This window comes from Podarcis melisellensis (genome assembly GCF_964234715.1).
Source record: "Podarcis melisellensis genome assembly, chromosome: 13".
NCBI lineage: Eukaryota > Metazoa > Chordata > Lepidosauria > Squamata > Lacertidae > Podarcis > Podarcis melisellensis.
Genome location: NC_138545.1, coordinates 12,837,800 through 12,850,852, shown reverse-complemented (window position 1 = coordinate 12,850,852; position 13,053 = coordinate 12,837,800). Strand labels below are relative to the sequence as shown.

General features: G+C 43.9%; 1 protein-coding gene and 1 long non-coding RNA gene across 2 annotated transcripts in view; both read left to right on the top strand.

Moving 5' to 3' along the window:
* Window positions 1–13,053, top strand: part of LOC309355032 — a 171,797-nt gene that overhangs the window by 1,938 nt on the left and 156,806 nt on the right. The gene's annotated exons all lie outside the window — the stretch shown is intronic.
* Window positions 3,858–5,317, top strand: LOC309354887 (olfactory receptor 2D3-like; the record flags this gene model as incomplete). The annotated part of the gene is made up of 1 exon (XM_081885148.1): window positions 3,858–5,317. The coding sequence occupies one exon, from the start codon at window positions 3,858–3,860 to the stop codon at window positions 4,797–4,799; it is 942 nt and encodes a 313-aa protein (XP_081741274.1). The 3' UTR covers window positions 4,800–5,317.

Here is a 13,053-nt window from a genome sequence, read left to right as displayed (position 1 = left end):
GATCCACAGGAAACCACCAAGGGGATTGCAGAATCTGCAGAGTATCTGCAGAGTAAAATAAACATTTTTATTTTCTCACTGGAACCTCAGACCTTTGATAAATTGCAGGGGGGGGGGGGGAAGCAAGGGTGGTGTTCGTCTTCTGATACCATAAATATAGGCAGATGGAGGTGGTTTTGTCTAACCACAGAGATCTTCAAAAATTAGTCGGCAGAGCCCTGTACAGGTAGCTTAAGTGTAAGAGCACATGTTTTGCATGTCCAATGCATCTGGCATTAATAAAAAGAAATCTACCTGAGGTCATGGACAGCTGTTGCTAGCCAAAGATGGAAAGATTTCTAGGCTAGATTGCCTATTCATCCAATTCAGCAGAAAGGCATTTCTTTCCATCTCAATCTTATAGACTAAGGAACTCATTAGAAATGTGGACTGTCACATGCTTTTAGGGTGCATGGGATGTTAGTGGAGGGGTGTTAGGGGAGGTGGGGGGACACGTTGTGTTCCTTCTGGGGTAGTTTGTCTACCTTTGGTCCCCACCCTGCACTCCGTTCCCATCTGTGGCTCCTAGAAGCTGTCACTGTCATGTGACAGTGGCTACAACCCAGGAATGGATTCAACTGGCTATAACAGATGAGGATCGCCGATGGGTCTCATGCCCTCAGTGCATTAGGGGCTTCCCCTGCACTTGAAGACAGGCTCTGGTGGATTGAACATACAAGGCCAATTATGGGTCCAACGGTCAAGAAAACACTTACTGCATGTGCAGCAGAGGCAAAGAAGGGGCAGATGGGGCTTGTCAGCCTGGGAAGGCAGCTCATCTAGGGGAATGAAAACTCTGATCTAACCTGCCACTGCCTTTCTCATTCATAAGAAAGACTTCCGGAGTAAACCCGAGGAAAAATCCATATTCAATGCCTTGCAGGACACCTTTGAGAGAAGTAAAGGCTAAGGAGTAAAGCCTGCAAAAATTTGGAGTAGAGTCCATAAGACGGCTGGATGACCAGGTCCCTTGTATGCCTCCTTCCGGCAACTCCTGCAGCCTAGCTGGTGCTAAATTTATTGCTCTGCTTCCTTTGGACCACATCAACAAGGCCAAGAAAATGGGGGGTCTTCTAGTTTGGGCAGCCCGGGACCTCCATACACACTGCCTGGGCTTGTGCCCTAGGAGGTCTCTTTAGTGCTGCTAACACAGTAAAACCATGCAGCAAGCAGGAGTTGTGAGTTACCAGCCACAGCAGGTGCTGTGATTCTCCAGGAGTTTGACTTCACCCACGAAGGCACAAGAAGAACAAGAACAACAAGAAGCTTTTTGCTCTTTAAACTGCAGTGTGAACACCCCTTTCATCAGAAGCCTAGATGTGATCACAAGCAGACTTTGGAATACCTTACCCAGAGAGCTCCACTTTTCCTTTTCCTTGATGCTTTTCTCGCATGGTGTAGACACTTCCCTTTGTTGGATAGTTTTCAGTTGTTAGTAAGGTGAGGCTAATGAATTTTTACTGCTCTTCTTACATTTTTGACTTTGCTTCCTTGTATCTTCTGTTATGTAATAACGTTTTCATGATTTATTACATTGTGATTGTATCTTTACTGTATTCTTTATCTATAGGCATGTTTTTGTTTCTTCATTAAACCACCTTGATCTTTTTGGAAAGGCAGGATATAAATGTTCCCCACTCCCAGTTTTGGTGGTTGGGATGAACTTGTGTTCTGTACGTCAGGTGTGAGGAAACCTTTGGCCCTCCAGATGTTGCTGAACCACAACTCTCATCATCCCTGACCATTGGCCATGTTTGGTGTAGTCTTGGTGTAGTTTGGAGCCAGTGTGGTGTAGTGGTTAAGAGCGGTAGACTCGTAATCTGGTGAACTGGGTTCGCATCTCCGCTCCTCCACCTGCAGCTGCTAGGTGACCTTGGGCCAGTCACACTTCTTTGAAGTCTCTCAGCCCCACTCACCTCACAGAGTGTTTGTTGTGGGGGAGGAAGGGAAAGGAGAATGTTAGCCGCTTTGAGACTCCTTAGGGTAGTGATAAAGCGGGATATCAAATCCAAACTACTACTACTACTACTACTACTCCTCTTCTTCTTCTTCTTCTTCTTCTTCTTCTTCTTCTTCTTCTTCTTCTTCTTCTTCTTCTTCTTCTTCTTCTTCTTCTTCTTCTTCGGCTCATATAGTTCAACAACATCTGGAGAGCCAAAGGTTCCCCACACTTGACCTAAGACAGAGAGGGAAGTAATATTGTCCAGGATGAGCCACACATCCTGTAGCTCTGGGGAAGCCAATGTAATGCCCTCCATTTGTTGGACTAGAACACCCAGCATTCCTGACCATTGGCCATGCTCACTAAGGCTGGAGCCCAGCAACATATGGAGGGCACCATGTTGGCTACCCCAACTGTAGGTGATATATATCAAAGAAGTTTCAGCTGAGAGCTATAAGTGACATCAAGTGGTGTCATGTGACTTCATCTATTACAGTGGTACCTCGGGTTAAGAACTTAAATCGTTCTGGAGGTCCGTTCTTAACCTGAAACTATTCTTAACCTGAGGTACCACTTTAGCTAATGGGACCTCTCGCTGCCGCTGCGTGATTTCTGTTCTCATCCTGATGCAAAGTTCTTAACCAGAGGTACTATTTCAGGGTTAGTGGAGTATGTAACCTGAAGCATCTGTAACCTGAAGCGTCTGTAACCCGAGGTACCATTGTAGGTCTCTCTTGTAGCAGACTGATTATTTCAGTCTTTCTTTTTAATTTGTTTTTCATGTTCTTAGGTTGGTACTGCTGTCTAAGAAATGTCTGGCGTAAACCCTGTTGTGAATCTCTGTCTGAAGGGTCAGGATAGATGCTGTTGTATTGCATGACTTACCTGTAGACAATGGATATTGTGGTGTGTTCTGGGTGGAAACTGGATTCATAACAGTATTACAGACTTCCAATAAGAAAGTTTCCAATATAAAGTGGTCGTTACAGTGGTAGCTTGGTTCTCAAACATCAAAAAACCCGGAATTAAGTGTTCTGGTTTTTGAATGTTTTTCAGAAGCCAAACATCCGATGCGGCTGTCAGCTATTGTTTCGGGGGCACCTGCACTAATCAGAAGCTGCGCTTTGGTTTTCGAACATTTCAGAAGTCAAACAGACTTCCGGAACGGATTAAGTTTGGCACTTTTGTTTTTGCTATTTGTTTTGCGGTTTTGTCTTTGATACTTTTCCAATTAATTTGTTTTTGTGACTGTGTGGAACCCAGTTCAGCTACTGGTTGATTGATTGTGTGATTGTGGAAATCGATTAAAAAAACTACCCATACAAATAATGACTATCATCACTGCAGGTAAGAATTTTTTTAAAAAATATTTTTTTATCATCTATGTACGATACTTATTTATTTTGTAGTAGAGTACATTGATTATTGCTTTCATTTTATGGATCGTTAGATAGTAAATTTCATGTTAAATTGCTGTTTTAGGGGTTGTTTTTAAGTCTGGAACTGATTAATCCATTTTGCATTACTTTCTTTGGGAAAGTGCGCCTTGATTTTGGAATGCTTTGGTTTTGGAATGGACTTCTGGGATAGATCAAGTCTGAGAACCAAGGTACCACGGTATAGGTCCATTACATAGTCTCACAATAGTATCTGTTTCCAGAAATTGCACCTGTTCTTTAAACTGGTACTGGCTCAGGTTGATAGTGGGGATGAATACTGTTGGTTCCTGGTGAAACCAAGTATGTGTATCTCATAGGAGAAAAAACTACACCATCACTGTTTTTGTTATTTTTTAGAAAATGACTGCATTCATCCTAACTGCTCTTTCCTTATTCCATCCATCCATCCATCCATCAATGTAGGTGGAGAAGCCAGAATGGAGGCTGAGAACCTCACTTCTATTACTGAATTCATCTTGGTGGGCCTCACCAGCCACCGCAAGACCCAGATTTTGCTCTTTGTGGTCGTCCTCAACATCTATTTGCTTACCATTGTGGGAAACCTGGTGATCATCATGCTTGTTCGGACTGACTCTCACCTCCACACACCCATGTACTTCTTTCTGACTCACCTTGCAGGGGTGGAGATATGTTATGTCACCAGCACTTTGCCCCAGATGCTGTTCAACCTCCTGACCAGAAATGGTGCCATTTCTTTAACATGTTGTGCACTCCAGATGCACCTGGTATTGACCCTGGGTGGCACTGAATGTGTTTTGCTTGGTGCCATGGCCTATGACCGTTACTTGGCCATTTGCCACCCCTTGCTTTACGCCATCCTCATGGGCAGGTGGCGCCAACTGCAACTGGCTTCGGTTTCCTGGCTGGTAGGCATTCTTCTTGCAACGATCAATGTGGGCTGCACTTTCAGCCACCTTTTCTGTGGCCCCAATCGTGTCAACCACTTCATCTGTGAGCTTCCTGTGGTGCTGAAACTTGCATGTGCCAACACTCACATCACTGAGTTTGTGGTTTTCACGACGGCTGCTATCATCCTCCTGGGCCCTCTTTCTGTTATTTTGACCTCATATGGGCTCATTTTGTCCACTGTACTGAAAATGCAGTCAAGCTCTGGCAGGCAAAAAGTCTTCTCAACATGCACCTCTCATTTGATGGTGGTCACCGTGTTTTACGGCACTGTCATCACTATGTACATGAGACCTGGGTTGGGCACAGCCTCTGATTTTGACAAGAAAATTGCAGTGTTTTATATTTTGGTCAGTCCCCTGCTCAACCCTATCATTTACACCCTTAGGAACAAGGATGTCCATAGGGCAGCAGCTAAGGTTCTGCAAAGATGGGGTTTGAAACACAAATGAGTGTCACCACCTTGCTTAAAGAGTCATGTTGACTAGGAGCTGCCAGTTGCCTTTTGGGGCACATGGGACTATTTGCAAAATGGGGAAGCTGTCGGGTAAACCAATAAGACCATCTTATTGCCGTTGCATTTGATTCTCAGAAAATTTGGAATTGAAATTTGTACCACTGCCTCCGTTTGCCAGATCCAGCTCTCAGCCCAGAGGAGTAGATTGAAATGGAAAGACTCACATAGACCTTAACTACAGCTGGGGCAGAACTGATGACACAATCTAAGGATGGATCTGTACATCCAGCAGAATGAGATGGAGAATGGGATTTGGCTTATACTGGGTCAGTCCAATGGTCAATCTTTATGTATATGAGATCCTGGTCAGGGACAACTCCAAATCATGACAAGAAAATTGCCATCACTTCTCAACCCAATCATTTACACCCTGAGAAACAAGGATGTCCGTGGGGTAGTGGCCAAAATGCTAAAAAGAGGGTCTTGGAAGAAAACAGTATGGCTGTTGATGTTCTGCTTCAATGTTATTTAAGGGTTGCATTGGTCTGATTCTTGCGTTTGGCATTAAAACAACATATCAAACCTCTGTTCAGCCTTGAAGTCCAGAAAGTGGCCTCAGGTATTGTCAGGGAACTGACATCGGAGCTAGGAGTGGAGGCAGGGCTCCCAAGCGATGCCGGAGAAGGGCCCAGCAGGGAGAGAGGAGATTCAGCAGCTGGGGAAGGAAATCAGCGTAACACCAGGGATAAAGGGGGGCGGAGGGGGGAATCGGAGAGAGGGCTCCAGGACTCTTTGGCGGAGACCAGCGGGGAGAGCACAGGTCTTCCGCTACCCACACCCACCCTGCGCAGAAGACTTCCGCGCAGGGAAAGTAGGTGTAGACTTGGCGTCAAAGAATTTCTTCTTTGCTGGAAGAAATTCAAGAAACGCCCACTGACGGATTCTGCTAGCGACTGAACAGCCACGAATTGAATTGAATTGATCTTTATTACGGCCATTGGCCCGTCACACAACAGTTTCCCATACCACCATAATGTACTTGAACCTCCAAATTTAAAACCGCCAAAACTTACAAAAAAAAAAAACAGACAAGAACCAAGCAAAACAAAAACAAAAGACCAACATCATACATTACAACAAATTTGTAGCATAAACATCGCCCTCTGCTCATAAATTGATAGAAGACATCAATGGTGATATCACCTAATTACATCCTAAAGCATAGATCATGGTTTAAAGGGATTATCCGAGCCACACAGGAGTCCGTTTCTCTTCTTTAGGGATAGGACGCTGATCAAGAATCTGGCAACCATGAGTGATCTTAGGGGGTCATCATCATTTAATAGATATCTCAATTTGGCTTCAGTCGTATCATCGGCAATTCCCTTAAGATATTGAGCAAGAAACTTGCTCCTGGCCGATAAGTGAAAAGCACAATCAAGAATTATGTGATGCAACGATTCTGGTGCCCCACAATTACAATCACATAAGAGCGATATCTGTCCATTGGAGAATCTATTTCTCAGCACGTTCGATGGGAAGGTGTTGAATCTTGCCTTTACAAAGGCATATCTATGAGCTGAGGAAGTTAAAGAATTCAAATAGTTTGGGAGCCTTAAGAGGGGTAATAAACCAAGATTTAGAGGTGAGCAGGTACCATTGCCCAAGATCATTTTCTGCTGCAAGTCCATCTCCTCTAGCTTACAGGTTACTGTTCTTTTAGCTGGAACTATATCCTGCTCTAGTAATTTGGATGGGGAGATTCCCATTGCCATTATTTTCAGCTGTAATTTTTTTACCCATGGGCTCTGGAAATCATCTCTCCACATACATTGTATCAAGTACAAGTTTGGGAGATTGTGCCATAGAGATAACCAGTGACAAAGTATGTGCTTCCACAGAGCATTTTCCAGGGATACAATATTAAGTTCCATGCGTAACGCTGTATTACTTACACAGTTGGGCAGTTTCAATATCCCTCTTAAAAACTGATTTTGAATGACCTCCAGGTGAGATAGGTTGGCAAAAGTCCCCCAAATTGAGATGGCATAAGCAATCGTCGGGATCACCTTGGCCTTGAAGACTTTCAACGCCGATGGGATATGAAGGGCCCCATCGGTGAAGAAGAATCGCAAGATCGCCAAGGAGATAGATTTGGCTCTATTTGTAACATAGGCTACATGGGCCTTCCATCTGAGGTTATGTTGTAACCAGACTCCCAAATATTGGAATCTATAGACTTGTTCGATGACTCTCCCATCAATTCTCCAATTATGGAGTTTCCGGCTCTTTGAGAAAATCAGGATCTTAGATTTTCCATAATTAATTGTAAGGGAATTTGCGTGACAGTATGATCCAAAAATTTTTAGGGCCCTCCTGAGACCTACTCTAGAAAAAGAAAGAATGACTGCGTCATCCGCATATAGTAACAAGGGGCAGCGATAAAGTGCTAGGCGGGGTGCATGAATCCTTTCTTGGGCCTCTATCAGGGGAGTCCTCATGTCACTTATGAACAAATTGAACAGGAGTGGAGCCAATATACAACCCTGTCGGACACCTCTGTTAATGGGAATTGAATTCGTGAGATCACCCTCCGGGGTGAATCTCACTCTGGCCGCTGAGTTCTCATGGAGTTTGATTATTAGCCAGAGAAGCCTTCTGTCGATGCCCCAGCGGGTGAGTTTTTCCCAGAGGATGCTCCTGGGGATACTATCGAATGCTGCCTTCAGGTCAATGAATGCCACACAGAGTTGGCCACCTTTTGGGGTGGAATATTTCCAGGCAAGATGCTGTAAAATTAGAATATGATTAATTGTTGACTGTTTTGGGCGGAATCCGGCTTGTTCGGGCCCAATTAATTTTTTCTCTTCGGCCCATTGGATTAGTCTGTTCAACAGGGAGCGGGCATACAGTTTCCCCACTATTGAGAGCAGGCTGATGTTCCTGTAGTTCCCCGGGTCATCTGGTGAGCCCTTTTTGTGGATTGGAACGATAACAGCGTCCTTCCATACTTCCGGAATCATTCCAGAGTTGTTAACTGCATCGAAGATGTTCGCCAGGACCTTGGCCCACCAGTCTGCGTGGTATTTTATAGCTTCTGCTGGGATCAGGTCTGGCCCAGGCGCTTTCCCTGTTTTAAGGTTGACGATCAGGTCATGGATGTCTTTCGGATCGGTAGGGGGCCAGAGGGGAAGCTGATCTTGAAATTCGTCTCTTGTGTTGACGATACAGTCAGTTGTGGCAAAGTAATTTTTTAAATAAGATTCCCAAACTGGGGCGGGAATAATAGTTAAAGGGTATCTTTTAGTTCTTTTATTTACCAGGAGCCAAAATTGTCTGGTGTTCCGTGATGATGAGGCTTCTATAATTGCCCGCCATTGATTCGCTTGCCATTCCAGTCTGGCACCCTTTTGAATTTGCTTGTAGGCCGATTTTGCTTGGAAATATTCTTTTGGCAAGACCGTTGCCCCAGAGGCTTTATACTCTTTGTAGATGTTACCAAGAAGTTGTCTAGCCTGTTTACAAGCACTGTTGAACCACAATGCACCTGTCTTCCTTTGTGTTCGATTTATTATATGCGTCGGGACAGAGAAAAAAGACGTTAGATCTTCCGACAGATTCGAGAATAGTCTTAGGGTTTGGTCGTAATCATGATAATCCTCAATTAATCCTGAATATGCTTGTTTTAGTCCTAGTTGTAAATATGCTGAGAATTTTTGAGCATGAAGTTCGGACCATTTTACACTTTTGACTTGCAGTACTGGGTTCGTAACCAAATGTGTTGGATGTCTGTCTCCATCTGGGGTCCAGTCTATAGTCATTGTGGCGACCAACGGTAGGTGGTCGCTCAGTTGAATATTTTCAACTTTAAAATGGGAAAATTTGGGGAATATATCATGAGATACCAGCATATAATCCAGGACACTGTTTGCAGAGGGGCTTATGTATGTGAACTCACCCGGTATGTCAGGTGGGCAGTTCCCGTTTAGAATCACTAAGTTTAGACGTAGTACCAATTGGTAAAGAAGGGTTCCTGCTTCATTTACCCTTTCGTCTTTGGAGAGTCTTTGATTGTGGAGGGAGAGGTCATTAATGAATTCAGGGGTTATCCACCATTTGGCTTTGGTTAAGGACTCCCAGTTTGTTGCAATGCGAGCATTGAAATCCCCTGCTATAACATTGGGTATATTGGGGTGTTTGGAGTGACAAAGAATAAGATGTTCCTCCAGGATTCCCCATTTATTGTATAAGTCAGCAATGTTGCCTCCAGGAGGAAGATAAACATTTGTTATAGCAAGTTCGAAGTTTTTCCCCGTAATCAGGGCTGTAATTGCAAGGGTGGAAGCATTTACAAGCGTGAGTTTTGCCCGTATTTTCAAGGAAATTGCTATGACTAATCCTCCACTAGGCCGGCCTCCTTTAGTGGACGGGCATGCTGGTAATGATATAGCATCAAACCCATTAATATTTACTCGAAGTGAAGGGCTGTCCAGCCAGGAAAGGTTTAACCAGGCTACCTAGCCAGGAGTGGCGGCAACTTACGCACGAGCAACCCCATATAACCATTACAGGTATGATGGCTTATATCTCAAGTTGGGGACCTTTACTGGGATGATAGCATACTCCAACCTCTGCTCTTTGGGAAGTGTTGGGCAAAGAAGGGAAGGATATTAGCACAGTGGCAGTAGCTCATGTTTTCCACACACAAGTTCAACCCTGGGTATTTCTAGTCACAGCTGGAACCCTTGAGAGCTACTGCCAGTATGGCTTAGAGCAGCCTTCCCCAACCTACCACGCTTCCGATGTTTTGGAGTCCAACTTCTATCAACATATCCAATGGTAAGGGAACTGGAGAGCACCAGGTTTGGTAAAACTTTCTGCAAAACTTCTCCCTGATGGATGTGGCAATCCTTTAAGTGCTGCCTGTCAATCAAAGCCTACCTGGGTTAAAGGTAAAGGTAAAGGGACCCCTGAACATTAGGTCCAGTCGTGGCCGACTCTGGGGTTGCGACACTCATCTTGCTTTATTGGCCGAGGGAGCCAGTGTACAGCTTCCGGGTCATGTGGCCAGCATGACTAAGCCGCTTCTGGCAAACCAGAGCAGCGCACGGAAACACCGTTTACCTTCCCGCCGGAGCGGTACCTATTTATCTACTTACACTTTGATGTGTTTTCGAACTGCTAGGTTGGCAGGAGCAGGGGCCGAGCAATGGGAGCTCACCCCGTCATGGAGATTCGAACCACAGACCTTCTGATCGGCAAGTCCTAGGCTCAGTGGTTTAACCCACAGCACCACCCTCGAGAACCTTTAAAAGATGGACTGCTGCCAACACTGCCGCTTGTCCCTTAACCTTCATCTGACACACAATGCTGCTTTTGTTTCTTGCGAGGAGACCAGTAGCCTGTTTGTAAGGCACTGCAATAGGATACATAGACATGAAGTAAATTGTTTTCTTTATGTTCTTAAACCATCATTCTCCCAATTCCCTTTTGGAACGTAATAAACTTCTTCACATTGATAGATGTGGTTCTCTGTGGTTTTTGCAAGGCTGAAAGGGCCATTACCCTTTCACACAACTAGTATTTGGTTTCATACTTCATATCCACATCAGTGGGGAAAATCAAGCTACCCTTAGGCTGCAGTGACTGGCAAGTGAGCTGAGTTATCTCTCTTATTCCTCTCATAGTTGTTTGCCTTGGTCCCTCAAATTACACTTCTGTTCCGGATTAGAGGGCTCTACCTTAGAGCCCTTAAATGGGTGGCCTTCAGAGACTGGCAGTTGTTGTTTTATACCTTCATTTCAGCTTAGAGATAAAAATAGGAAACACTGAAAACATAGAAATCACAATCATTTAAAAACAATTAGTGGCAAGAGTTAAAACTATCCTCTTCCATTTCCATTAGAGGTCTATCCACCTTATCATCTCAAAATTCTACCACCTCCTTTTGCTCTCTGCATATATAAGACCAATGTGTGCAGCAATGGAATCCAGTAGATAACATGCTGCCTGCTGTAGGCATAGGAGGCTCATGTCCAAAATTCTTCCTTCCAACCATCAAGCTAATCATAGCATCATAGAGTTGGAAGGAACTATAAGAATCTCTAACCCAACCACCTGCAATGCAGGAATATTTCATCCAACGTGGGGCTCAAATCCATGACCCTTATATTAAGAGTCCCATGCTCTACTGACTGTGCTACTGTTGGGTAGGAAAGTGGAGACTTCAAATTCAAATCTATCCTCACCTATGAAGTCTGCTTGATGGTTTTCAGCAAGTCTCTATGACTCCTCTAGACTGGTGTGCAGGTGCATTCTGCTACATGTTCTTGAAACAATAAGTTGGTGGTGGTTTTATTCTGCTTTAGTTTGTTCTGAGATGTTTCTTTAATTCTACCACAGTATTGCTGTCTGGAGGGGCTATAGCACAACAAAAGTGGGCAAAAATGAAACCAGAACATTTGTGGCATAAAATGTTATAGTTGCTGACTGGAAGTTAAGGGTTGTGCACTGATCGGAATGGAAAGTGTGGCTGTTGTAAAAGTTTGGCAGGCACAAATGGTATTGAAAGCGGGACATATGTGATCACTCCAATAACCTCATGAACACAAATTATCATGGATGTGACATAAAATGATGTCTGGTAAGGCCCTAACTCATAGCTTAATCTACCTCACTGGGTAGTTGGTAGTTCAAAAGAGATGAAAAGTATGAAAATGAGGCTGAAGATTCTGCCTGATTAGAAGAGAATCCTTATGGATGCAAATAATGTATTTATTCCTCTTCATGCTCCTCCCCTATTTGCTAAGAAATTATTAACTATTTCTGTATATGAAAAACATAAGAAATGCACTGTGAATACTTTTCAGTATGCATGCAACATAATTTGCTTAAAAACAATGATCCCTACTCAAATGCTTTCCTGCTTTGGAATGTACACAACCTCACTTGTAGGCTACAAAAATGTAAATTACTGCCTTTATTTCCACCATCTTTGTTACCTGTTTCAAAGAGCCTTCTTTCATTTTTGTATTTTAACTGCTTGCAGCCCAAGAGATAAGGGACTATTACAAATCCTGAAGAAATCTCCAAAGGAATCTGAGGAGTCTCTGTGGAGTAGACTCACAGTCTTCATTATCGTACCGAATCCTCAGTCTCTTGATGTGTTCAAGGGGAAACAGCAACAACAGCCACCACCTAACACTTAGAACAGGGAGTTGAACAAGCCAGATGATGTTCATTTTCCCATTTAAAGCATTAAAAAAATTGGCTGGGGGAGCACCTGTCCAAATGGATTGGAAAGCAGGAGTTTAGCAGAAAGGCACATGCCTTGCAGGTCTAAGATCCCTGGCATCTCCTTTAAGTGGCAATAGGTCATTTGTCTGGAGATTGGCTGCCAGTCGAGATACCCAATGCTAGACTTGAGCAGACACCTCCCAGGTAGGGCAGTAGAAGATGCTTCAATCAAATTTGCAACACCACAGTTATTTGATGGACCAGTGATCTAACCTGATACAAAACAGCTTTTCTCCCAACTCTAGAGTTCAGGGAATCTACTTTAAAAACCTGGACATCACGATTTCCTTCCAACCTCTTCCCAGCAGAGACTCTAACAGACAAGAAGCTAAGGGTCAGTAGCATCCCTGATCTATGTGCTACATATGTTTCTTTCATGTGCCCCCCAGTGTACTTAAAGATCAGAGTATCTTCAGACAGTTCTTGCCACTTCAAAGCTAGTAAAATCTAGATTTTCCCTGCCTCTTCCTACTGGAGGGATTAGCCATGAGAAGTATGGCCACCACGATTGTGCCACAGGCATCCATTTCAAAGCAGCACAGAGAAGACCTCCACCAATAGCCCCTTGACACTGCAATATCCATCTTTGTGAACCTTCTATATGTGGCGTTAGAAGCTTGACCCTGACTCAGCCAACTGTTGTACGACTTAACATAAACTCACCACATCAGGAACATCTGGGAACACCATGAAGGTAAGATTATATTCTGTAATTGGAGGGGGGAAAAGGAACTCATTTCACTGCTTAAGGTGAAATTTACCTGCTTGGTAGTACTATCTGCTTCAGAATTCTATGATTCTAGTCTGTCTTGTATGATCTAGTTGTGATTCCTGCATTTCAGGGGGTTGGAATCTCGTGGTCCCTTCTACCTCTGCAATTCTATGATTCTTTGGTATGTCACTAGTGTTAATATTTTCCACCTTGAAAGCTTGTTACTTTCAATTAGTACTGA